The sequence below is a fragment of the Passer domesticus genome, unplaced genomic scaffold (genome assembly GCF_036417665.1).
Source record: "Passer domesticus isolate bPasDom1 unplaced genomic scaffold, bPasDom1.hap1 HAP1_SCAFFOLD_262, whole genome shotgun sequence".
Classification (NCBI taxonomy): domain Eukaryota; kingdom Metazoa; phylum Chordata; class Aves; order Passeriformes; family Passeridae; genus Passer; species Passer domesticus.
This window is the reverse complement of record NW_026990041.1, coordinates 18984-46592: the sequence shown is the minus strand read 5'-3', so window position 1 is coordinate 46592 and position 27609 is coordinate 18984. Positions and strand designations below refer to the sequence as shown.

Genomic DNA, 27609 nt, shown 5'->3' with positions numbered 1-27609 from the left:
AAAGCGGGACCGTAAAAGGACGGGAGGGAGGGAGGGAGGGGAGAGGGTCGGGGGGAGGGGGAGGGAGAGGGACGGAAAATCCCAAAAAAAAAAGAAAAAATGGAGAAAGGGAAGGGGGGGGAAATTCGGGAATTCGGGGCGGAGAATCCGGCGGGGAAGGAGCCGGGGGGTGAGGAGGAGGAGGAGGAGGAGGAGGAGGAAGGCTGGGAAATGGAGGAGGAGGAGGAGGAGGGAGAGGGGAGGAGGAGGAGGAGGAGGAGGAGCGAGGAAGGCTGGGAGGAAGAGGAGGGGGAGGGGAGGAAGGCTGGGAAATGGAGGAGGAGGAGGAGCGAGGAAGGCTGGTAGGGAGACGGGAGGAAGAGGAGGGATGAAGGCTTTAAAAAGGAGGAGGAGGAGGAGGGAGGAGGAAGAGGAGGAGGGGGAGGAGCGAGGAAGGCTGGGAAAAGGAGGAGGGAGAGGGGAGGAAGGCTGGGAGGAAGAGGAGGGGGAGGGGAGGAAGGCTGGGAAATGGAGGAGGAGGAGGAGGAGGAGGAGGAGGAGGAGGAGGAGGAGGAGGAGGAGCGAGGAAGGCTGGGAGGGAGACGGGAGGAAGGCGAGGGATGAAGGCTTTAAAAAGGAGGAGGAGGAGGGAGGGAGGAGGAAGAGGAGGGGAGGAAGAGGAGGGGGAGGGGCCCCGGGGCGGTTTTGGGGTCCCACCCACCAAGGGAAGGGAAATTTGGGGCGGGGGGGGGTGGGGGAGGGGCGCGGACTCACCTGAGGAGGGGCGGTGAGCTGTGGGGGGAGGGGAAACTGAGTCACGCAGAGATCCCCCCCAAAAATCCAAGAAATTTTCCCTAAAAATTCCAGAACTCTCCCCCAAAAAAAATCCCAAAACTCCCCTCCCAAAAAAATCCCAGAAATTCACAAAAAAATCCAGAAATACCCCCCAAAAAATCCCAAAATTTCCCCCCAAAAAATCCCAGAAATTCCCCCCAAAAAATCCAGAAATTCCCCCCAACAAAATCCCAGAAATCCCCTGAAAAAAATCCCAAAAATTCCCCCCAAAAATCCCCTAAAATCCCAGAAACCCCCCCCAAAAAAATCCCAAATTTTCCCCCCAAAATATCCCAAAAATCCACCCCAAAAAAATCCCAAAACCACCCCCAAAAAATCCCAGAAATCCCCCCCAAAAATTCCAGAAACCCCCTCAAAAAAATCCCAAAATTCCCCCACAAAATATCCCAGAAATCCCCACTAAAAAAATTCAGAAATTCCCCCCCAAAAAAATCCCAAAATTCTGCCCCAAAATATCCCAGAAATCCCCTGAAAAAAAATCCCCAAAATTCCCCCAAAATCCCAGAAATCCCCCCAAAAAAAACTCCTAAAATCCCTCCCAAAAAAACCCAAAATCCCCTCAAAAAATCCCAAAAATCCACCCCAAAATATCCCAGAAAATCCCCCCAAAAAATCCAGAAATTCCCCCCCCAAAAAAATCCCAAAATTCCCCCCAAAAATCCCAGAAAGTCCCCCAAAATTCCCCCCCCCCAAAAAAATCCCCAAAATCCCAAAAAGAATTCCCAAAATCCCAGAAATTCCCACCCAAAAAATCCCAAAAATCCCCCCCAAAAATGCCAGGGAACCTCTCTCAAAGGGAAACTGAGTCACGCAGAGAGACCCAAAAAAACCCCCAAAAATCCCCCCAAAAAAACCCAAAAATCTCCCCCTAAAAATCCCCCAGGGGAAACTGAGTCACGCAGAGACCCCTCCCCAAAAAAACCCCCAAGAACCTTCCCAAAAGACCCCAAACCCCAAAGACCCCAAACGCCTCAAAGCCCCAAAACCCAACCCCAAAACCCCAAAAACCTCAAATCCTGAACCCCCAAAAATGCCAAATCACTCAAAATCCCAAATCCTCGAAAGACCCCCAAAAACCCCATAAAAAACCCAAACCCCCCAAACCCCAAAAACTCCAAAATCCCAACCCCAAATCCCTCAATCCCAAACCCCAAATCCAAAATTCTCCAAAACCAAAAAACCCTAAAAACCAAAAAACTCCCAAAAAACCTCCAGGAACACAACCCCAAACCCAATCCCCCACACCCCAAAAACTCCCAAACCCCAAAAAATCTCAAACCCCAAAAACCCCAACCCCAAAACCCAAAACCCCCCACAAAAAAACTCTAAAAACCTCCAGGAACCAAACCCCAAATCCCCCAAAACCCCAAATCCCAACTCCAGGAACACCCCAAGTACCTTCTCAGAAGATCCCAAAACCCCAAAAACCCCCAAAAAACCCCAAACCCCAAATCCTCCAAACCTTAAAATCCCCAGACCCAAACCCCAAAAATCCCAAAATCCCAAACCACAAACCCCAAAATCCCTCAAAACCCCAAACCCCAACTCCAAGAACACCACAAGAACCCAAACCCCAACTCCAAAAAACCCCAAGGACCTTCTCAGAAGATCCCAAAACCCCAAAAACCCCAAACCCGAACCACCAAACCCCAAAACCCCAAATCCCAAACACCAAAACCTCCAAACCCCAAATCCCTCAAAACCCCAAATCCCAACTCCAGGAACACCACAAGAACCTTCTCAGAAGATCCCCAAACCCCAAAAACCCTAAACCCACCCCCAAAACCCCAAATCCCAACTCCAGGAACACCCCAAGGACCTTCTCAGAAGATCCAAAAACCCCAAATCCCAACTCCAAGAACACCACAAGAACCTCCTCAGAAGATCCCAAAACCCCAACAAACCCATAAAAACTCCAAACCCCAAAACCTCCAAACGCCAAAACCCAAAACCCCAAATCCCTCAAAACCCCAAACCCCAACTCCAGGAACACCACAAGGACCTTCTCAGAAGATCCCAAAACCCCACAAAACCCCCCAAAAAACCCAAAAAAAAACCCCCAAAAACCCCCAAACCCCATAAAAACCCCATAAAACCCCAAAACCCCACAAAAACCCCAAGGACTGACGCAGGCACTGGGGCTTGGGGTCGCTCCAGCGGCCGCTCTTGGTGCAGTTGCTGCGCGCGGCGCCCACCAGGCGGAAGCCGGGCAAAGCCCCAAACCCCAAAACCCCAAATCCCAACTCCAGGAACACCCCAAAAACCTTCTCAGAAAATCCCAAAACCCCAAACCCCAAACCCAAACACCAAAACCTCCAAACCCCAAATCCCTCAAAATCCCAAACCCCAACTCCAGGAACACCCCAAGAACCCAAACCCCAACTCCAAGAACACCACAAGGACCTTCTCAGAAGATCCCAAAACCCCACAAAACCCCCCAAAAAAACCCCAAAAAAAACCCCAAAACCCCATAAAACCCCCTAATCCTCCAAAAACCCAAATCCCAACTCCAAGAACACCCCAAGGACCTTCTCAGCAGATCCAAAAACCCCACAAAAATCCCCGAAAAAACCCTAAAACCCCATAAAAACCCCAAATCCTCCAAAACCCCAAATCCCAACTCCAGGAACACCACAAGAACCCAAACCCCAACTCCAGGAACACCACAAGGACCTTCTCAGAAGATCCCAAAACCCCACAAAACCCCCCAAAAAAACCCCAAAAAAACCCCAAAACCCCATAAAAACCCCATAAAACCCCATAAAAACCCCATAAAAACCCCAAGGACTGACGCAGGCACTGGGGCTTGGGGTCGCTCCAGCGGCCGCTCTTGGTGCAGTTGCTGCGCGCGGCGCCCACCAGGCGGAAGCCGGCAAAGCCCCAAACCCCAAATCCCAAAACCCCAAAAACCCCAAAACTCCCAAATCCTCCAAACCCTAAAACCCCCCAAACCCAAAACCCCTAAACCTCAAATCCCAAAAACCTGAATAAAACCTGAAACCCCAAAAAACCCCAAATCCTTGACCCAAATCTCCCAATTCCAAACCTCAAATCGCCCTGACTCCAAATCCTCCACACCCTAAAACCCCCAAACCCAAAACCCCAAAACCCAAACCCTACAAATCCCAATCCCCCTATCCCCCAAAACCCCATAAAAACCCCAAACCAAATCTCCCAAACCCAAGCCCCAAACCCTGAAAACACCAAAAACACCCTCCAGGAACCCAACCCCAAAAACCCATAAAAACCCAAAAAAAACCCCAAAAAACCCCAAAAAACCCCCAAAACCCCAAATCCCCCAAACCCCAAACTCAATCCCCCAAACTCCGAAACCCCATAAAAACCCCAAAACCCCATAAAAACCCCAAAACCCCATAAAAACACCAAACCAAATCCCAAATCCAAGCCCCAAGCCCCAAAACCTCATATAAAAACCCTCCAGGAACCCAACCCCAAAACCCCATAAAAACCCCCAAAAACCCTCCAAAAAACCCCATAAAAAACCCCAAAACCCCATAAAAACCCCATAAAAACCCCACAAAAACCCCAAGGACTGACGCAGGCACTGGGGCTTGGGGTCGCTCCAGCGGCCGCTCTTGGTGCAGTTGCTGCGCGCGGCGCCCACCAGGCGGAAGCCGGGCTGGCAGGAGAACCTGGCCCAGGTGCCTTCCACGGGGACGCGCTCCATGGCCCCCGCGGCCACCTGCCCGTTCTCCAGGCTCAGGTGCACCTTGGGACACGTCCGCACTGCGGGGACAGCGCGGCGTCACGGCGGGGACCCCGAAAGGGACGTTGGGTGGTGGCCCCAAAATGGACGCTGGGTGGTGGTCCCAAAATGGAGGTTGGGTGGTGGATCCAAAATGGAGGTTGGGTGGTGGATCCAAAATGGAGGTTGGGTGGTGACCCCAAAATGTGGACATTGGTGAACCCAAAAATGGAGGTTGGGTGGTGACTTCAAAGTGGATGTGAGGTGGTGGCCCCAAAATCAACGTTGGTGGTTGCCCCCAAGGTGGACATAGGGTGGTGGCCCCAAAATGGCCACCTGGCCGTTCTCCAGGCTCAGGTGCACCTTGGGACACGTCCGCACTGCGGGGACACCGCAGCGTCAGCGTGGTGGCCCCCAAAATTGGACATTAGTGAACCCCAAAATGGCTGTTGGGTGGTGGCCCAAAATTCACATTGGTGGTGGCCCCAAAATGGAGGTTGGGTGGTGGCCTCAAGTGGATGTGAGGTGGTGGCCCCAAAATCGATGTTGGTGGTGGCCCCAAAATCGACGTTGGTGGTGGCCCCAAGCTGGACATAGGGTGGTGGCCCCAAAATGTGGACATTGGTGAACCCCAAAATGGACATTGCTGGACCCAAAATGGAGGTTGGGTGGTGGACCCAAAATGGAGGTTGGGTGGTGGCCCCAAAATGTGGACATTGGTGAACCCCAAAATGGAGGTTGGGTGGTGGCCCCAAAATGTGGACAGTGGTGAACCCCAAAACGGACGTTGGGTGGTGGCCCCAAAATTCACATTGGGTGGTGGCCCCAAAATGGAGGTTGGGTGGTGGCCTCAAGTGGATGTGAGGTGGTGGCCCCAAAATCTACGTGGGGTGGTGGCCCCAAAATGTGGACATTGATGAACCCCAAAATGGACGTCGGGTGGTGGCCCCCAAAATCTACGTGAGGTGGTGGCCCCAAAATGTGGACATTGATGAACCCCAAAATGGACATCGGGTGGTGACCCCAAAATGTGGACATTGGTGAACCCCAAAATGGACGTTGGGTGGTGACCCCAAAATGTGGACATTGGTGAACCCCAAAATGGACATTGCTGAACCCAAAATGGAGGTTGGGTGGTGGATCCAAAATGGAGGTTGGGTGGTGACCCCAAAATGTGGACAGTGGTGAGTCCCAAAATGGAGGTTGGGTGGTGACCCCCAAAATGTGGACAGCAGTGAGCCCCAAAATGGAGGTTGGGTGGTGGCCTCAAAATTGATGTTGGTGGTGGCCCCCAAAATGGCCGTTGGGTGGTGGCTCCAAAATTGATGTGGTGGTGGCCCCAAAATGGCCGTTGGGTGGTGGCTTCAAAGTGGATGTGAGGTGGTGGCTCCAAAATCAACGTTGGTGGTGGCCCCAAGGTGGATGTGGGGTGGTGACCCCAAAATGTGGACAGTGATGAACCCCAAAATGGACGTTGGGTGGTGACCCCAAAATTGATGTTGGTGGTGGCCCTAAAATCGACATTGGTGGTGGCCCCAAAATGGAGGTTGGGTGATGGCCCCAAAATGGCCACCTGGCCGTTCTCCAGGCTCAGGTGCACCTTGGGACACGTCCACACTGCGGGGACACCGCGGCGTCAGCGTGGGTGGCCCAAAATCTACGTGGGGGTGGTGGCTTCAAAGTGGATGTGGGGTGGTGGCCCCAAAATGTGGACATTGGTGAACCCCAAAATGGCCACCGGTGAACCCCAAAATGGCCACTTGGCCGTTCTCCAGGCATGGCCATCATGGTCAAAGCGATGGGCGCGGTGATGGTGATGGTCAAGGGGATGGTCGTGGTGATGGTGATGGTGACGGTCACAATGGTCATGGTGATGGTCATGGTGGCCATGGTCATGGTCATGGTGGTCACGGTCATGGTGACGGTCATGGTGGCCATGGTCATGGTGACGGTCATGGTAGTCATGGTCATGGTGGCCATGGTCATGGTGATGATCATGGTGATGGTGGTCATGGTGATGGTCATGGTCATGGTGGTCATGGTCAAGGTGATGGTCAAGCCAATGGTGACGGTTGAGGTGATGGTGGTCAAGGTGATGATGATGGTGGAGCTCAGGGTGACGATGGGATGGGGACATTGAGGGGACGGTAACATTGATGGAATGAAGACCTTCATGGGATGGTGACAAGATGGAGACGTTGATGGGGATGGTGACAAAATGGGGACATTGATGGGATGGTGACATTGATGGAATGGGGACAAGATTGGGGACGTTGATGGGATGGTGACAATGATGGGATGGAGACCTTCACAGGATGGTGACAAGATGGAGACATCGATGGGACGGTGACAGTGATGGGGGCATTGAGGGCACGGTGACAATGATGGGATGAGGACATCGCTGAGATGGTGACAAGATGGAGACGTTGATGGAATGGTGACAATGATGGGATGAGAACCTTGATGGGATGGGGACATTGATGGGACGGTGACAAGATGGTGACGTTGATGGGATGAAGACTTTCATGGGATGGAGACGTTGACAGAATGAGAACTTCATGGGATGGTGACAACGATGGGATGGTGACAAGACGGAGATGTTGATAGGATGGTGACAATGATGGGATGGAGATGTTATGGGATGGTGACAAGATGGGGACATTGAAGAGATGAGGACCTTGATGGGATGGGGACAAGATTGAGATGATGGGATGGAGACATTGATGGGATGGAAACAAGATGGAGATGTTGATGGGATGGTGACAATGACGGGATGGAGATGTTATGGGATGGTGACAAGATCGGGACATTGAGGAGATGAGGACCTTGATGGAGATGGTGACAAGATGGTGACATTGAGGGGATGGTGACAATGATGGGATGGAGACAAGATTGAGATGGTGATGAGATGGTGACAATGATGGGATGCTGACAAGATGGGGACATTGAGGGGGATGGTGACAATGATGGGATGAGGACCTTGATGGGATGGGGACTTTGATGGGATGGTGACAAGATGGAGATGTTGATGGGATGGTGACCTTGATGGAGATGATGACAAGATGGCGACACTGAGGGGATGGTGACAATGATGGGATGGAGAGAAGATGGAAATGGTGATGGGACGGTGACCTTGATGAAGATCATGACAAGATGGTGATATTGAGGGGATGGTGACATTGATGGAACGGTGACAAGATGGAGATGTCGATGAGATGGTGACAATGATGGAACGGTGACAAGATGGCGACACTGAGGGGATGGTGACAATGATGGGATGGTGACCTTGATGGAGATGGTGACAAGTTGGGGACATTGAGGAGATGGTGACACCCGGGTGGCACTCACGGCAGCGGCTGGGGTGGCCCATGGCCGTCCAGGTGCCGTCGCGCTGGCACTTGCGCACCTTGGGCCCCACCATGGATGGGATGGGGGACAGGGATGGGGACAAGATGGAGACAGTGATGGGATGGTGACCATGATGGGATGGTGACACGATGAGACGTTGATGGGACGGTGACCTTAAAGGAGATGGTGACAAGATGGGGGACATCGAGGGGATGGTGACAATGATGGGATGGTGACAAGATGGAGATGTTGATGGGACGGTGACTTTGATGGAGATGGTGACAAGATGGTGACATCGAGGGGATGGGTGACAATGATGGGATGGAGACAAGATGGAGATGTTGATGACATGGGGACATTGAGAGAACGGAGACAGTGACGGGATGGGGAAAATGATGAATGACAAGATGATGACAAGATGAAGATGATGATGGGATGGTGACCTTGATGGAGATGGTGACAAGATGGGGACATTGAGGAGATGAGGACCTTGATGGGATGGAGACATTGATGGGATGGAGACAAGATGGAGGACGGTGATGGGATGGTGACCTTGATGGAGATGGTGACAAGTTGGGACATTGAGGGGATGGTGACAATGATGGGATGATGACAAGATGGGGAAATTGAGGAGATGGTGACAATGATGGGATGGGGACATTGATGGGATGGTGACAAGATGGAGATGTTGATGCGACGGTGACCTTGATGGAGATGGTGACAAGATGGGGACATTGAGGGGATGGTGACAATGATGGGATGGGGGACAAGATGGAGATGTTGATCGCATGGTGACAAGATGGGGACATGGAAGAGATGAGGACCTTGATGGAGATGGTGACAAGATGGTGACATTGAGGAGATGAGGACCTTGATGGGATGGAGACAAGATGGAGATGGTGATGGGACGGTGACCTTGATGGAGATGGTGACAAGATGGGGACATTGAGGGGATGGTGACAATGATGGGATGGGGACAAGATTGAGATGTTGATGGGATGGTGACAATGATGGGATGAGGACCTTGATGGGATGGGGACATTGATGGGATGGTGACCTTGATGGAGATGGTGACAAGATGGTGACAATGATGGGATGGTGACAATGATGGGATGGAGACAAGATGGAGATGTTGATGAGATGGTGACCATGATGGGGACATGGAAGAGATGAGAACCTTGATGGAGATGGTGACAAGATGGGGACATTGAGGAGACGAGAACCTTGATGGGATGGAGACAAGATGGAGATGTTGATGGGATGGTGACCTTGATGGAGATGGTGACAAGTTAGGGACATTGAGGGGATGGTGACAATGATGGGATGGGGACAAGATGGAGATGGTGATGAGACTGTGACAATGATGGGATGGAGACAAGATTGAGGATGTTGATGGGATGGTGACAATGATGGGATGGGGACTTGATGGGATGGTGACAAGATGGAGATGTTGGTGGGACGGTGACCTTGATGAAGATCATGACAAGATGGTGACATTGAGGGGATGGTGACAATGATGGGATGGAGACAAGATAGAGATGTTGAGGGGATGGTGACAATGATGCAACGGTGACAAGATGGCGACACTGAGGGGATGGTGACAGTGATGGAATGGAGACAAGATGGAGATGGTGATGGGATGGTGACAATGATGGGATGGTGACAATGATGGGATGGGGACAAGATGGAGATGTTGATGGATGGTGACAAGATGGAGACTTTGATAAGGACAATGCTGGGATGAGGACAAAGACCCCAGGTGGACACCCGGGTGGCACTCACGGCAGCGGCTGGGGTGGCCCATGGCCGTCCAGGTGCCGTCGCGCTGGCACTTGCGCACCTTGGGCCCCACGATCTCGCGCTCGGGCCGGCACACGTACTCGATCTCGTAGTCGAAGGGCAGGAACCGGACGCTCCGAACCTCGTCCCGGCGTCAGCCCCCGGTACCGGATCCCCCCGTCCCCGCGGAGGGTGGATGATCTGGCAGCCTGGGGACACCAAAACGGCGTTTGGGGACAAAAATGAGGGGTTGGGGACAAAAATGTGGGGTCGGGGATGGAATTATGGGGTTGGGGACACCAAAAAATGTGGGGTTGAGGACACCAAAAAATGTGGGGGTTGGGGACACCAAAAATGGGGTTTGGGACGAAAATGTGGGGTCGGGGATGGAATTATGGGGTTGGGGACACCAAAAAACGTGGGGTTGGGGATGAAAATGTGGGATTTGGGGTTGGGGACACCAAAAAATGTTGGGTTTGAGAACAGCAAAAAACGTTGGGTTTGGGATGAAAATGCGGGGTTGGGGATGGAATTATGGGGTTGGAGACACCATAAAAGGTGGGGTTGGGGATGAAAAATGTGGGGATTTGGGGTTGGGGACACCAAAAAATGGGGTTTGGGGACAAAAATGAGGGGTTGGGGATGAAAATGTGGGGTCGGGGATGGAATTATGAGGTTGGGGACACCAAAAAATGTGGGGTTGGGGATAAAAATGTGGGATTTGGGGTTGGGGACACCAAAAATGAGGGGTTGACCCCAAAAATTTAGGATTGGCCCCAAAATTTGGGTTTGAGGATGGAATTACGGGATTGGAGACACCATAAAAGGTGGGGTTGACCCCAAAAATTTGGGATTGGCCCCAAAATTTGGATTTCAGGATGGAATTATGGGATTGGAGACACCAAAAAATTTGGGATGGGCCCTAAAATTTTGGATTGGCTCCAAAATTTGGGGTTGGGGATGGAATTATGGGGTTGGAGACGCCATAAAAGGTGGGGTTGACCCCAAAAATTTTGGGATTGGCCCCAAAATTTTGGGATTGGCCCCAAAATTTGGATTTCGGGACGGAATGATGGATTGGAGACACCATAAAAGGTGGGGTTGACCCCAAAATTTGGGATTGACCCCAAAAAATTTGGGATTGGCCCAAAATTTGGGAATTTGGTACCTTCGGTGAGGTTGACGTGGACGGCGCCGCGGGCGGAGCCGGCGAGGAGCAGCAGCAGCAGGGGGGGGCAGCAGCGGGGGTGGCATCTGTCATTAATTAATAATTAATTAATTAAATGAGTTTTTCCCGATTTTTCGTTGCGCTCGTTTAATTAACCCGTGGAATTAATTAATTGGTGTTAAATAAATCAAATTTTCTCAATTTTTAAATTCTGCCACTTTAATTAAGCAACACCTAATTAACCCCTGAAACAACTAACGATAATAATAAATCATTAATAACTATTAAATAATTAATAATTGTAATTAATTATCATTTTATTATTTATTAATTATTTTTTATTTCTTCTCCTTTAATTACCACAGCCCAATTAATCCCTGAAATAATTAAAAATAATATTAAATCATTAATAATTATTAAATAATTAATTAGTAATTGTAATCAAATAATAATTATTTTTATTATTTAATAATTATTTTTCATTTCTTCTCCTTTAATTACCACACCCCAATTAACCCCTGAAACAATTAACAATTTTAAATAAATCAAATTTCCTCATTTGCAACTTCTGCAACTTTAATTAAGCAACACCTAATTAACCCCTGAAACATTTAAAACTAATAATAACTCATTAGTTGTTATTAATTAATTAATTGGTAATTGTAATTAATTGGTAATTGTAAATAATAATTAATTTTATTATTTATTAATTATTTTAAATTCTTTTTCTTTAATTACCACACCCCAATTAAACCCCAAAACAATTAACAATTATATTTAAACTGCCAATTATTAGTAATTATATAAACGGTACTAATTCTTTAATAATTAATTAATCATTAATTATTAAGTAATTAAAAATTATTAGAACCAAAACCAGAGTGGGGGAGGGGAAGGATTTGAGCCCCTCCCCAACCTCTGCCATCCCTTCACTCATTAATCCTCATTTGCATAATCCTAATTAAACCCCGCTGGGGGAGGGGCCGCCTCAAGGCCACACCCCCTTTGGCCACGCCCCCAAAAAGGAAAAATTCGGGAATTTCGACCAAAAATTGGGAAATTTTTGGCCAAAATTTTGGAATTTTTGGGGGAGGGGCTTGGAAAGGGGGGAGGGGATTGGAGGGGGAGGGGCAAAAATGGGGGAGGGGTCATCAAATGTGGGGGGGAGGGGCTAATTTGGGGACCCCTCCCCCATTTTTGCTCCTCCCCCCACTCTGAGACCCCTCCCCCCAATTCTCAGACCCCTCCCCCTTCCCAGACCCCTCCCCCAATTCCTGTGACCCCTCCCCCCAATTTCTGCCCCTCCCCCCACTCTGAGACCCCTCCCCCAATTTTTGGGACCCCCCCCCCCGCCAAAATTCCACGGCCCCTCCCCCCAACTTTTTTGCCCCTCCCCCAAATTTTTACGACGCCCCTCCCCCCATAAACCCTGGACCCCCCACCCCAAAATTTTTCCCACCCCAAATTTTTCGCGACCCCCCCCCCCAAAAATAAAAAAAAGTGGGGAGGGGGGCGGTGGGGGAGGGGCGGTCCTTACCTCGCTCGATCTTCCCAAAATTCCCCTTCCAAAAATCCGGGAAAAATCCCAAAAATTCCCCAAAAAATAAAAAAATTAAAGTGGGGGAGGGGCGGGACCCCTCCCCAAAATTTTATTTTTTTGGGGGGGGTGGGGGGTTGGGGTGGGGATGTTCCACGGCGTGGGGGAGGGGCCCACGGGTGGGGAGGCGGGATGAGCGGCGAGGATGCGAAAAAAAAAAATAAATTAATTAAAAGCCGGGGGAAAAAAAAAATTAAAATTAATTTTAAAAATTAATTTGGGGGTTTTCCCAGGGTGGGGGAGGGGCGGGGGGTGGATTTCGGGGTTTCCCGCCCAAAAAATTTGGGGTTTTTGGGGGGGTCCCGGCGGCTTCGGGAGGGGCCTCGGCTCGGGAATCACCCGCGGGTGGGTGGGGGAGGGGCGGGGAAAGGGGGAGGGGCCAAAGGGGGGAGGGGAGGGGGAGGGGGAGGGGCCGGAGACGCCTTTTGGGGGGGGGGTTTGGGGGTTTGGGGGGGATTTTTGGGGGGTTTTGGGGTTTTTTGGGGATTTGAGGGGATTTTTGGGGGGATTTTGGGGTTTTTGGGGGGATTTTTAGGGGGAGTTTTGGGATTTTTGGGGGGTTTGGGGGGAGAATTTTGGATTTGGGGGGAATTTTGGGATTTGGGGGTTTGGGGGGGGAATTTTGAGGTTTTGGGGGTTTTTTAGGGGAATTTTTGGGGATTTAGGGGGAATTTTGGGGGTTTGGGGGGGATTTTGGGGTTTTTAGGGATTTCTGGGGGGATTTTTAGGGCGAATTTTGGGGGGATTTGAGGGGAGAATTTTGAATTTTGGGGGGAATTTTTGGGGTTCTGGGGGATTTTGGGGTTTTTTGGGGGCATTTTGGGGTTTTTAGGGGGATTTGAAGGGAATTTTGGGGGTTTTGGGGGGTTTGGGGGGAGAATTTTGGATTTTTGGGGGGAATTTTGGGATTTGGGGGGATTTGAGGGGAATTTTGGGGGGATTTTTGGTGGTTTTGGGGGGATTTTGGGGGTTTGGGGGGGAAATTTGGGTTTTTAGGGGAATTTTTGGGGTTTTTAGGGGGATTTTTGAGGTTTTAAGGGGGAATTTGGGGTTTTGGGGGGAATTTGAGGGGAATTTTAAGGGATTTTGGGGTTTTTAGGGATTTGGGGGGGGATTTGGGGTTTTTAGGGGGAATTTTGGGGTTTTTAGAGGGATTTTTGGGATTTTGGGGGGATTTGAGGGGAGAATTTTGGATTTTGGGGGGAATTTTTGGGATTTGGGGGGAAATTTTGAGGTTTGAGGGGGATTTGAGGGGATTTTTGAGGGGATTTTTGGGATTTGGGGGTATTTTTGGGGTTTAGGGGAGAATTTTCAGGTTTTGAGGGGGAATTTTGGGATTTTGGGGGGATTTGGCAGGAGAATTTTGGATTTTTGGGGGAAAATTTGGATTTTTTGGGGGGAATATTTGGAATTTGGGGGGAATTTTGACGTTTTGGGAAGGATTTTGGGGGTTCTGAGGGAGATTTGGGGGAATTGTCAGACGAATTTTGCATTTTAGGGGGGATTTGGGGATTTTTGAGAGGATTCTGGGCTTTTAGGGGGGAATTTTGTGATTTTGGGGGGATTTGGGGTGGAATTTTGGGGTCTTGGGGAGAATTTGGTGGAAGTCTTTGGAATTCAGGGTGCTTTGAGGGGGATTTGGGGACTTTTGAGGGGGGTTTTTGATTTTTTTGGGCAAGATTTGGTTGATTTGAGAGAGATCCTAAAATCCTGCCCCAAATTTCCACATTTTTCAGTCATTCCATCCCCAAATCCAAGTTTTTTTCCTCATTCCAACCCCAAAATTCCACTTTTTTTGGTCATTCCCACCCCAAAAAGACCCCCTGGACTTCCTGGGAATCCCGAGACGGAATTTGGGGATTAATTCCGATATTTTACTTTTTGGGGCGGGATTTTGGAAAAGGAGGAGGGGGAAAAGGCGGGATTTGGGGAAAAAAGGAGGGATTTTGGAGAAAATGAGGGATTTTGGGTTAAAAAGGCGGGATTTGGGAAAAAAGGGGCGGGATTTGGGAAGAAAACGAGGGCGATCCCAATTCCCGCTGAATCCGGAATTCCGCCATGAGATTAACAAAATTGATAAAATAAAACCAAATTCGATTAATTAAAAAATTGAAACAATTTAATGTAAATAAATTAAAAATTAATCAAAGAAATTCAAAATGGCGCCGACGCCCCCCGCCGCCATCTTGAGGCGCGGCGGTGCCGTAACACAAGATGGCGGCACCCACGCAACGCTCCCGCCGCTGTTTCTCGCCGCGTTTCAAACCGAACCGGGACCAAACCGAGCCCGACAGCTTTGTCGGCACCGGTTTCACCCCCGGGACCGATTTGAGCTCCCGGGAAACGAGCGGGAGGCGGAGATACGGATAGCGGAGGGAGCCGCCATGTTGTACGGCAAGAGGAAGATGGCGGCTCTTCCTTTTCCGGTGTGGGAGAGGGGCGGGAACTGAGGGTGAACCCAAGTTTGAAATGAGCAAGGGGGGGACTTGGAGATGTCTGAGAGGGTTTAATAAACTCTGGAGGGCTCGAGGCTGCTTCCCTCCTCTAATTTTGAGTGGTTCCGTCCAACCTCCCCGTGGCTTCACCGCCATCTTGAGGCGCGGCGTAGACGTTTAACAAGATGGCGGCACCTAAGCATCAATCCCGGTGGTATTTTGAAGGAATTTTTACTGCAAATCGCTGCCAAACCGGGCGAGACGGATCCGCCACAACCGTGTAACCCTCGTCACCGATTTAAACCCACGGGGAATGGGGAGAACGGCGGAAATGCCGGGGTTTATAACGCGCAGAGGGCGCCGCCATGTTGTACGGCAGGAGGAGTCTGAGGCGAACTTCCGGTTCCGGTGGGGGAGCGGCCCCTCAGCGGTGGCGGAGCGGGGGGTAAACACAGGCCGGGGGGGGCGGGATTTGGGGGAAATTCGGGAATTTTTTGGGAATTCTGAGGGAAATTTGGGAATTTTGGGGGTCGAGGGTCGGGGGGATTGAAGGGGTTCGTGGGGTCGTGGCCGTGGGGGGGTTTGAGGGGGTCTGAGGGGGATTTGGGGGGGTCTGAGGGGGATTTTTGTGGGAAAATTTGGGATTTATGAGGGAATTTTGTGGGAAAATTATGGATTTGTGAGGGAATTTCGGTGGAATTTTGAGGAATTTTGGGATTATTGGGGGAATTTGGGGATATTTGGAGGGGTCTGGGGGGCCTTGAGGGGATTTTGGGGTCTTTGAGGGGATTTGGGGGATTTTTAAAGGGGATTTTATGGGAATTTTGGGGATTTATGAGGGAATTTTGTGGGAAAACTGTGGATTTTTGAGGGAATTTTGGTGGAATTTTGAGGAATTTTGTGGGATTTTGGGATTATTTTTGGGATTTGGGGAGTTTTGTGTTCATTTTGGGGATCTTTGAGTGGATTTTGGGTTTTTTTTGAGGGAATTTTGAGGAATTTTGTGGATTTTTGTGGGAATATTGAGGATTTATGAGGGGAATTTGAGGGAATTTTGGGGGAAAATTGGGATTTATGAGGCAATTTTGTGGGAATTTGAGGGAATTTTGGTGGAATTTTGTGGGATTTTGGGTTTTTTTGGGGGGATTTGGGGAGTTTTGGGGATCTTTGAGTGGAATTGGGGTTTTTTTAAGGGAATTTTGAGGAATTTTGTGGGAATATTGAGGATTTATGAGGGGAATTTGAGGGAATTTTGTGGGAAAAAGTTGGGATTTATGAGGGAATTTTGTGGGAATTTGGGGGAATTCTGTGGGATTTTGGGATTATTTTGGGGATTTGGGGATAATTTTTAGAATTTGAGGTAATTTCTGAGGGGATTTTGGGATATTTGTGGAAAATTTTGTGGAATTTTTAGGAATTTTAATGAATTTCAACAATTTGGGGAAAATTTGTGTGAATTTAATTGGAAATTTTGGCCAAATTTATCCAAATTTCTCAAAAAAATTCCATGATTCCCATCCAAAATCTTTGAAACCCACAAAATTTCACCAAAAAAAACCCCAAATTTTTAATTTTTCCCCTTTTTTTTTCAGCTCCCCCCATCCCAAACACCCCAAAAATTCCCAAAAAATTCCCAAAAAAATGGATTGAGGCCCCTCCCCCCCCCTTGGATGGACCCCTGGAATTTGGGGGGATCCCAAAATGGGGGATTCGGAAAATCCCGGGAATCCCCCCAAGGAGGAGGAGGAGGACGAGGAAGAGGAGGAGGAAGAGCTGGACCCCCGGATCCAGGTGGGAATTTGGGGCAAAACCCCCAAATTTCGGGATTTTGGGGGGGTTTGGGGTGGGAATTTTGGGGTTTTGGAGGGAAAATCCCAGAAAAATTTGGATTTTTGAGGAATTTTTGGGGGTTTGGGGTGAAAATTTTGGAGTTTTAGAAGGAAAATCCCAGAAAAATTTGGATTTTTGAGGATTTTTTTTATATTTTTGGCGGTTTGAGGTGAAAATTTTGGGGTTTTGGAAGAAGAATCTTGGAAATTGGGATTTTTTTTAGGATTTATTTTTGGTTTTTGGGGATTTTTTTTATTTTTGGGGGTTTGAGGTGAAAATTTTGGGGTTTTGGGGAGAAAATCCCAGAAAAATTTGGATTTTTGAGGATTTTTTCTCATTTTTGGGGAGTTTGGGGTGGGAATTTTGGGGTTTTGGGGAGAAAATCCTGGAAATTGGGATTTTTTTAGGATTTATTTTTGATTTTTGGGGGTTTGAGGTGAAAATTTTGGGGTTTTGGGGAGAAAATCCCAGAAAATTTTGGATTTTTAGGAATTTTTGTTATTTTTGGGGGGTTTGAGGAGAAAATTTTGGGGTTCTGGAGGTAAAATCCTGGAAATTGGGATTTTTTTTTAAATTTATTTTTGATTTTTGGGGATTTTTTTTTAATTTTTGGGGAGTTTGGGGTCAAGATTTTGAGGTTTTGGAAAGGAAGTCCCCAAAATTTGGATTTTTGGAGGGTTTGGGTTTCAAATTTTGGGATTTTCAGGGATTTGGAGTCAACATTTTGGAATTTTAGGGACAAATCCTGAAATTTGGGGATTTTTGGTCCAAATTTGATGATTTTGGCAAAATCCCCGAAATTTTGGGATTTGGGGTCCAAATTTTTATATTTTTGGGCAATTTTGGGGGTTCTTGAGGTAGATTTTGGGATTTGGGGGGAATTTTGAGGGGAAATCCCAAAATTTCTTGGATTTGGGGGGAATTTTTGGGGAGAATTGTGGGAAAAATCCATAAAAATTTTGGATTTTACGGGAGATATTTCATTATTTTTTTACCCCTTGTCCCAAATTTTTCTGGTTTTATCCCAAATTTTTGGGTCTTTTTTCCCAGTTTTTTGGATCCCCCAAATTCAGGGAATTTTTTGAGGTTTTTTTTCCCAATTTTTGACGTTTTTATCCCAAATTTTTTGGCTGCAGGAGGAGCTGGAGCACCTGAACGAGGCCAACGCTGAAATCAACCGGGGGGAGCTGGAGCTGGATGTGAGCAACTGGGAGGGACTGGGAATGAACTGGGAGGGACTGGGAGGGAACTGGGAGGAACTGGGAAGGGGATTTGGGGCAAAAATGGGGAAAATTTGGGAAAAAATTGGGGAAAATTGGGAAAAAAATGGAATTTTGGGGGTAAAATTGATGGGAAATGGGGACTGGGGATACTGGGAGGGACTGGGAGGGAACTGGGTGGGGACTGGGATGGGCTGGGAGGGACTGGGATGGACTGGGAGAGGGGTTTGGGGCAAAAATGGGGAAAATTTGGGAAAAAATTGGTAAAAAAATGGAATTTTGGGCGGTAAAATTGATGGGAAATGGGGATTGGGGGATACTGGGATTGACTGGGAGGGACTGGGATGGACTGGGAGGGACTGGGAGGGACTGGGATGGACTGGGAGGGATTGGGATGGAACTGGGATGGACTGGGAGGGACTGGGATGGACTGGGAGGGACTGGGATGGAACTGGGAGGGACTGGGATGGAACTGGGAGGGACTGGGAGGGAACTGGGAGGGACTGGGAGCAACTGGGAGGAACTGGGAGGGACTGGGATGGACTGGGGGGCACTGGGATGGGACTGGGAGCAACTGGGAGGGACTGGGAGGGACTGGGATGAACTGGGAGGAAACTGAGATGGACTGGGAGGGACTGGGAAGGACTGGGAGGGACTGGGAGGAAACTGAGATGGACTGGGAGGGACTGGGAAGGACTGGGAGGGACTGGGAGCAACTGGGAGGGACTGGGAGGGACTGGGAGAGGGATTTGGGGCAAAAAAGGGGAAAAATTGGGAAAAATGGGATTTTTTTTTCCAAACCAGTCCCAAACCAGTGCAAACCAGTCCCAAACTGGTTTTCCCACTTGCTCCCAGTTGCTCCCAGTCCATCCCAGTCCAAACCAGTCCCAAACTGGTTTTCCCAGTCCAAACCAGTCCATCCCAGTCTCAACCAATCCCAAACTGGTTTTCTCAATCCATCCCAGTCCAAACCAGTCCCAAACTGGTTCCCAATCCCAAACCAGTCCCAAACTGGTTTTCCTAGTCCCAAACCAGTCCCAAACTGGTTCCCAATCCCAAACCAGTCCCTCCCAGTTGCTCCCAATCCCTCCCAGTCCCAAACTAGTTTTCCTAGTCCCAAACTGGTTTTCCCAGTCCAAACCAGTCCCAAACTGGTTTTCCCAGTCCCTCCCAGTCCGTCCCAGTCCCAAACTGGTCTCCCCCCCGCAGGCCGCGCGCTGCCGCTACCGCCGGGCGCTGTCGGAGTCCCTCCCAGTCCCTCCCAGTTCAAACCAGTCCCAAACTGGTTTTCCCAGTCCCTCCCAGTTCAAACCAGTCCCAAACTGGTTTTCCCAGTCCCTCCCAGTTCAAACCAGTCCCAAACTGGTTTTGTCCCCCCTGCCCAGGCCGCGCGCTGCCGCTACCGCCGGCGCTGTCGGAGTCGGCGCGGCGCCTGAACGCGCAGGGCTCCCAGCTGGGCTCCTGCATCGACCGTGCCCGGCCCTACTACGAGGCGCGCCGCAGGGCCAAGGAGGTGCGGGATTGGGGCGAAATCCGGGGAAATCGGGAAAAAGTGAAAAAAAAAACGGGGAAAAACAAAAAAAAAATGGGGAAAATCGGATAAAAAATGGGGAAAATAGGGGGGAAAATGGAAAAAAATCTCCTAAAATTTGTAGGAAAAATGGGAATTTCCACCCCGAAGTCGTTCCCACCTTCTCCAAACCTTCTCCAACCCATCCCAAACCCCATCCCACCTTCTCCAAACCATTCCAGACCTTCTCCAAACCCCATCCCACCTTCTCCAACCCTTCTCCATCCATCCCAAACCTTCTCCAACTCATCCCAAACCTTCTCCATCCATCCCAAACCCCATCCCACCTTCTCCAACCCTTCTCCATCCATCCCAAACCTTCTCCAACCCATCCCAAACCTTCTCCATCCATCCCAAACCCCATCCCACCTTCTCCAACCCTTCTCCATCCATCCCAAACCTTCTCCAACCCATCCCAAACCTTCTCCATCCATCCCAAACCCCATCCCACCTTCTCCAACCCTTCTCCATCCATCCCAAACCCAATCCCAACACACCATTCCAAAGCTTCTCCAAACCCCATCTCACCTTCTCCAAACCTCATCCCACCTTCTCCAAACCTTCTCCAACCCATCCCAACCCTTCTCCATCCATCCCAAACCCCATCCCACCTTCTCCAAACCCCGTCCCACCTTCTCCAAACCTTCTTCCACCTTCTCCAAACCTTCTTCCACCTTCTCCAAACCATCCCAAACCTTCTCCAGTCCACATCCCACCTTCTCCAAACTCCATCCCACCTTCTCCAATCCTTGCTCCACCTTCTCCAAACCTTGTTCCACCTTCTCCAAACCCCTCCCACCAATCCCAAACCTTCTCTAACCCATCCCAACTCCATCCCACCTTCTCCAAACCATCCCAAACCTTCTCCAAACTCCATCCCACCTTCTCCAAACCTTCTCCATCCATGTCAAACCCCATCCCACCTTCTCCAAACCCCTTCCCACCTTCTCCAAACCCCATTCCACCTTCTCCAATCCTCGTTCCACCTTCTCCAAACCTCATCCCACCTTTTCCAAACCCTATCCCACCTTCTCCAAACCCTGTCCCACCTTCTCCAAACTCCATCCCACCTTCTCCAAACCTTCTCCATCCATCCCAAACCCCATCCCACCTTCTCCAAACCCCCTCCCACCCACCCAAACCCACCCCGAACGTGTCCCAGAATTCCCGAAATTCCTGGAATTCCCAGAATTCACGGTGTGGGCGGTTGCAGGCGCAGCAGGAGACGCAGCGGGCGGCGCTGCGCTACGAGCGCGCCGTGGGCATGCACAACGCGGCGCGCGAGATGGTCTTCGTGGCCGAGCAGGGTCAGATGGGCACCGGCAAGAACCGCCTGGACCCCACCTGGCAGGAGATGCTCAACCACGCCACCAGGAAGGTGGGAACCCTGGGGATGGGGTTTGGGATGGATGGAGAAGGGTTGGAGAAGGTGGGATGGGGTCTGGAGAAGGTGGGATGGGGATTGGAGAAGGTGGGATGGGGTTTGGTGAAGGTTTGGAATGGTTTGGAGAAGGTGGGATGGAGTTTGGAGAAGGTGGGAATGGAATTGGAGAAGGTTGGAACGAGGTTTGGAGAAGGTTTGGAATGGTTTGGAGAAGGTGGGATGGGGTTTGAGATGGATGGAGAAGGTTTGGGATGGGTTGGAGAAGGTTTGGGATGGATGGAGAAGGGTTGGGATGGGTGGGATGGGGATTGGAGAAGGTGGGATGGGGTTTGGGATGGATGGAGAAGGGTTGGGATGGGTGGAGAAGGGTTGGGATTGGTGGGATGGGGTTGGGAGAAGGTGGGATGGGGATTGGAGAAGGTGGGATGGGGTTTGGGATTGGTGGGATGGGGGTTTGGAGAAGGTGGAACAAGGATTGGAGAAGGTGGGATGGGGTTTGGAGAAGGTGGGATGGGGTTTGGGAGGGATGGAGAAGGTTTGGGATGAGTTGCAGAAGGTTTGGAGAAGGTGGGATGGGGATTGGAGAAGGTGGGATGGGGTTTGGAGAAGGTGAGATGGGGTTTGGAGAAGGTTTGGAATGGGTTGGAGAAGGTGGAAGGAGGTTTGGGATTGGTGGGATGGAGTTTGAAGAAGGTGGGTTGGGGTTTGGAGGAGGTGGAATGGGGTTTGGGATGGATGGAGAAGGTTTAGAGAAGGTGGGATGGAGTTTGGAGAAGGTGGGATGGGGATTGGGATGGATGGAGAAGGTTTGGGATGAGTTGCAGAAGGTTTGGAGAAGGTGGGATGGGGATTGGAGAAGGTGGGATGGGGTTTGGAGAAGGTGGGATGGGGACTGGAGAAGGTGGGATGGGGTTTTGGGATGGATGGAGAAGGGTTGGGATGAGTTGTGGAAGGTTTGGAGAAGGTGGGATGGGGTTTGGAGAAGGTTCTGGATGGGTTGGAGAAGAACTTGGAATTTTTCGTGGGTTTTTTTTTGGGTCTATTTCCTCTTTTTTGACCCATTTTTTTTTAATTTCCCCATTTTTAACCTTTTTTTTGGGATTTTCTCCATTCCTAACAATTTTCCAGGAATTTCCCTCATTCCCAACAATTTTCCAGGAATTTCCTCCATTCCCAACTCCAAACACCCCCAATCCCAACCCATTTTTAGGTCATTTTCGGCCTTTTTTCGCCTTTTTTTTCCGTTTTTCACCAATTTTTGCCCAATTTTCGTGGGTTTTTTTGGGAATTTCTGGCATTTCCTCCATTCCCAAGAATTTCCCAGGAATTTCCCTCATTCCCAACAATTTTTCCAGGATTTCCTCCATTCCCAACCCAACCCCAAACACCCCCAATCCCAACCCATTTTTGCGTCGTTTTTCGCCGTTTTTTTGTCGTTTTTTTTGCCATTTTTCACCCAATTTTTGCCCGATTTTCGCGGGGTTTTTTGCTGATTCCTCTGGATCCCCCCTTCCCGTTGGGAATTCCGGCCTCTCTGGAATTGCAGGTGAACGAGGCGGAGCAGGAGCGGCTCTGGAGGCGAGCGGGGAGCACCAGCGCGTGACGCGGCTGTGCCAGGAGGCCGAGGCCGAGGTGCAGCGGCTGCAGAAATCGCTGCGGCGCGACATCGCCCGCAGCCGGCCCTACTTCGAGCTCAAGGCCCAGTTCAACCAGCGCCTCGAGGTACTGGGAGCACTGGGAGCCACTGGAGGGGCACTGGGACCAGTTTTGGGGCACTGGGAGGGAACTGGGAGCACTGGGAGGGGACTGGAAAGGGACTGGGAGCACTGGGAGAGAAGGACTGGAGATGATCTTGGAGGTGAAGAGGGGACTGGGAGCACTGGGAAGGAACTGGGATGGACTGGGAGGGACTGGGATGGACTGGGAGTCCCAGTTTGGTTGGATACTGGGGGGTACTGGGAGCACTGGGAGGGAACTGGGGAGTGATGAGAGAGAAGAATTGGAGAAGATCTTGGAGGAAAAGAGGAACTGGGAGCAAACTGGGATGGGCTGGCATGAACTGGGAGGGGACTGGGAGCACTGGGAGGGACTGGGAGGGGCACTGGGACCAGTTTGGGCCACTGGGAGATGGATTGGAGTGGATACTGGGAGCACTGGGAGGGACTGGAAAAGGGACTGGGAGCACTGGGAGAGAAGGAGCTGAGAAGATCTTGGAGGTAAAGAGGGAACTGGGAGCACTGGGAGGGGACTGGGAGGGACTGGGAGAGAGTGGGAGTCCCAGTTTGGTTGGATACTGGGGGGTACTGGGGAGCACTGGGAGGGACTGGGAAAGGGACTGGGAGCACTGGGACAGAAGGATTGGAGAAGATCTTGGAGGTAAAGAGGGAACTGGGATGGACTGGGAGCACTGGGATGGTCTGGGAGCACTGGGAGGGACTGGGATGGACTGGGAAGGACTGGGAGGACTGGGAGTCCCAGTTTGGTTGGATACTGGGGGTACTGGGAGCACTGGGAGCCGGCCCTACTTCGAGCTCAAGTCCCAGTTCAACCAGCGCCTCGAGGTACTGGGAGCACTGGGCGCCACTGGGAGGGGCACTGGGATGGACTGGGAGGGACTGGGACCAGTTTGGGGCACTGGGAGGTGGACTGGGAGCACTGGGAGGGGACTGGGAGCACTGGGAGGGACTGGGAGCACTGGGAGGGACTGGAAAGGGACTGGGAGTGATACGAGCAAAGGATTTTGTCAGAGTTTGGAAGGACTGGAGGAACTGGGATGGACTGGAGCACTGGGATGGACTGGGAGCACTGGGATGGACTGGGAGCACTGGGAGGGAACTGGGAGGGGACTGGGATGGACTGGGAGTCCCAGTTTGGTTGGATACTGGGAGCACTGGGAGGGACTGGGAGCACTGGGGAGCCACTGGGAGGGAACTGGGTGTACTGGGAGGAACTGGGAGCACTGGGAATTTTTAAGAATTCCTTGGAATTTTTAGGGATTAAACCCATTTTTAAAATAGATTTTAACCCTTTTTTTTACATATTTTTGCCAAATTTTCACCGATTTTCGCCAGATTTTCACCGATTTTCTCCCGGATTTTTTGGCCATTCCCTGAATTTTCACGGATTTCCAACTTTTCCCCTTCCCCCAGGAGCACAAATCCCGGGGTGAACTCCCTGGAGTCCGCCGTGTCCCAGGCCAAGCTGCGCTACGCGGTGGCGCTGCGGAACCTGGAGCAGATCAGCGAGGAGATCCACGCCCGCCGCTTCCAGAGGATCCTGCGGAGGAAAAAACTCCGGGAAAACCCCCTGGGCGCCGAGGGCGGCGCCGGCAACCCCGAAATCCCCGGGATTCCCAGGGAAAACCTCGGAATTCCCGGAGAAAACCGCGGAATTCCTGGAGAAAACCTCGGAATTCCCGGAGAAAACCCCAAAATTCGTGGAGAAAACCTCGGAATTCCTGGAGAAAACCTCGGAATTCCCGGAGAAAGTCACAAAATTTGTGGAGAAGTCCCCGGAATTCCGAGAGAAAATCACAGAATTCCTGGAGAAATCCCTGGAATTCCGAGAGAAAATGCCAAAATCTGTGGAGAAATCCCCGGAATTCCGAGAGAAAACTGCAGAATTCCTGGTGAAATCCCTGGAATTCCGAGAGAAAATCACAGAATTCCCGGAGAAATCCCTGGAATTCCAAGAGAAAATAATGGAATTCCTGAAGAAATCCCTGGAATTCCAAGAGAAAACTCTGAAGTTCACGGAATTCCCGGAGAAATTCCTGGAATTCCAAGAGGAAACCACAGAATTCCTGGAGAAATCCCCGGAATTCCAAGCGGAAATCTCGGAATTCCCGGTGAAAATCCTGGATTTTCCACTGAAATCTCGGCTGGAACGGGAAGAATTCCCGGAATTCCGGGCCAAAATCTCGGAATTCCGACTGAAATTCCTGATAATCCCAGAGAAATCCCGGCCAGAACGAGAATTCCTGGAATTCCGAGAGAAAACCCCGGAATTCCCAGCGAAAATCTTGGAATTCCTGGTGAAATCCTGGCTGGAATGGGTGGAATTCCAAGACAAAACCCCGAAATTCCTGGAATTCCGAGAGAAAACCCCGAAATTCCTGGAATTCCAAGAGAAAATCCCGGAAATTTCAGCGAAAATCCTGGAAATTTCACGGAAAACCCCAAAAATTCCAGCTCCCACCTCCTCTGGAACCTGCGGAATTCCCGGAATTCCAAGGGAAATCCTTGGAATTCCCAACGAGAACCCCAAAAATTCCGGCGCGCTCCCCCCGGGGAGGTGCGGAATTCCCGGATTTCTGCCGGAAATCGCCGGGATTCCGTCGGAAGCGCCCGGAATTCCGCGGAAATCTGCAGCTCCGGGGATTCGCTGTCGCTGCTGAGCCTGCAGACCATCGCCTCGGACCTGCAGAAGTTCGACTCCGTGGAGCATTTGTCGGGAATTCCGGGAATTTCGGGAATTGCGGATGCGCTGAGCCTGCACAGCGAGGAGCTGGGGGAGGGCCGGGAGAGGCCCCGCGGCTTTCGGCACCACCGGAGCGTCAGCCTGTGAGGGAACGGGGGAAATCCGGGAATGCCGAGGGGGAAATCCCGGGAAAATTCCGAGGGAGTCACGGGAAGGCTTGGGAAGTCTGGAAAATCCCAAAAAGTCCCAAGGAAATCCCAAAAAATTCCAAAGAGATCCTGAAAAATTTGAGGAGTCTCAAGGAAATCCCAAAAAAATTTCAAGGAAATCCCGAAAAATTCCAAGGGAATCCCATAAAGTCCCAAGGAAATCCCAAAAAGTCCTGGGAAATCCCAAGGGAATCGCAAAAAATTTCAAGGAAAACCTGAAAAATTTCAGAAATCCCAAGGAAATCCCAAAAATTCCAAGGGAATCCCACAAAATCCTGGGAAATCCCGAGGAAATCCAAAAAAATTCTGAGGGAGTCCCACAAAGTCTTGGGAAGTCTGGAAAATTCCAAAAAGTCCCAAAGAAATCCCAAAAAAATTCCAAGGAGATCCTGAAAAATTTGAGGAGTCCCAAGGAAATCCCGAAAAATTCCAAGGAAATCCCAAAAAGCCCCAAGGAAATCCCACAAAATCCTGAAAAATCAGAAGGAAATTCCAAAAAATTTCAAGGAAAACCTGAAAGATTTCAGAAATCCCAAGGAAATCCCCCAAAATTCCAAGGGAATCCCATAAAATCCTGGGAAATCTGAGAAATCCCGAGGAAATCCCAAAAAAATTCTAAGGGAGTCCCGCAAAGTCTTGGGAAGTCTGGAAAATCCCAAAAAGTCCCAAGGAAATCCCAAAAAATTCCAAGGAATCCCATAAAGTCTTGGGAAATCTGGAAAATCCCAAAAGGTCGCAAAGAAATCCCAAAAAGTCCCAAGGAAATCCCACAAAATCCTGGGAAATCTGAGAAATCCCAAGGAAATCCCAAAAAATTCCAAAGAAATCCCAAAAATTTCCACTGGAATCCACAGAATCCTGGGAATTCTGAGAAATTTCAAGGAAATCCTGAAAAATTTGAGAAATCCCGAGGAAATCCCAGAAAGTTTCCAGGAAATCCCACAAAATCCTGGAAAATCCTAAAAAAATTCCAAGAAAATCCCGAAAAATTGAGAAATCCCAAGGAAATCCCCCAAAAATTCCAAGGAAATCCCAAAAAATTCCAAGAAATCCCCAAAAAGTCACAAGAAATCCCAAAGAAATCCCACAAAATCCTGGAAAACCCCCCAAAAATTCCAAGAAAATCCAAAAAAAATTGAGAAATCCCAAGGAAATCCCAAAAATTCCCAAAAAATCCCACTGAATCCTCAGGAAATCCTGGAAAATTTTTAAAAAATCCTAGAAAATCCTATGGAAATCCTGAAAAATTCCAGGAAAATCCCTTCAGATGCTGAAAAATCCCACAAAAAACCCAAATTTGAGTTTTTTGGGGAATAAATCTCCAAAATCGGGATTTTTTTGGGACTAAATCCTCAGAATTTGGATTTTTTTGGGGACTAATTTCCTGGAATTTGAGATTTTTTGGGAATAAATCTCCCAAATTCGGGATTTTTTGGGAGTAAATCCCCCAAATTTTGGATTTTTTTGGGACTAAAGCCCTGGAATTTGGGAATAAATCCCCAAAATTTGGGATTTTTTGGGAATAAATCCCTGAAATTTTGGATTTTTTGGGGAAGAAATCCTTGGAATTTGGGATTTTTTGGGAAGAAATCCCCAAAATTTTGTATTTTTTTGGGAATATAAATCCCCAAAATTCGGGATTTTTTGGGAATAAATCTCCAAAACTTGGGATTTTTTTGGGAAGAAATCCTTGGAATTTGGGGATAAATCCCCAAAAATTGTGATTTTTTTGGGAACTAAACCCCTAAAATTTGGGAATTTTGGGCCTCCCACCCCCCAAAATCCCAATTTCCCCCCAGAATTCCCAACTTTTTTTTGGGATAATTCCCCTTTTCCGCCCAAAACGGCGCCAGGAGCCCAATTGCACTAAAGGGGGGGTCAGGAATTTTGGGGAATTTTGGGAATTTTTGGGAATCTTGGGGGTGGGGCTGTGATGAGAACCCCCCCAGGTTCGAGGCAGCCCCGGGAATTTCCACAAATTTCACCAAAAAAATCCCAAAAATTCCCCAAAAAATCCAGGAATTCCGGGAAAATTCAGGAATTTGGGAATTTTGGGGGGGAAAAAATCCCGGAAAAATGTTGATATCAATAAAATTCCTTCTTGTTGTAA

The 27609-nt window shown here is 49.7% G+C and overlaps 2 protein-coding genes across 2 annotated transcripts; one reads left to right on the top strand and one right to left on the bottom strand.

Moving 5' to 3' along the window:
• Positions 1-6: 6 nt before the first annotated feature.
• LOC135292272 (uncharacterized) lies at positions 7-15023 on the bottom strand. Its single transcript, XM_064406482.1, has 7 exons — positions 15002-15023; positions 14661-14878; positions 9667-9809; positions 7889-8061; positions 4877-4920; positions 4393-4537; positions 7-771 (listed from the first exon to the last, which is right to left on the bottom strand). Exons 1-7 carry the CDS (start codon positions 15021-15023, stop codon positions 377-379), a joined length of 1140 nt encoding a protein of 379 aa, XP_064262552.1. The 3' UTR covers positions 7-376.
• Positions 15024-16002: 979 nt separating this feature from the next.
• Positions 16003-27609, top strand: LOC135292270 (uncharacterized). Its single transcript, XM_064406479.1, is given in 9 exon segments — positions 16003-16658; positions 17834-17896; positions 19127-19300; positions 19302-19430; positions 20701-20865; positions 22418-22441; positions 22444-22593; positions 24021-24035; positions 24037-27609. Coding segments are annotated over 9 exon segments (2211 nt in total). The 5' UTR covers positions 16003-16568; the 3' UTR covers positions 25438-27609.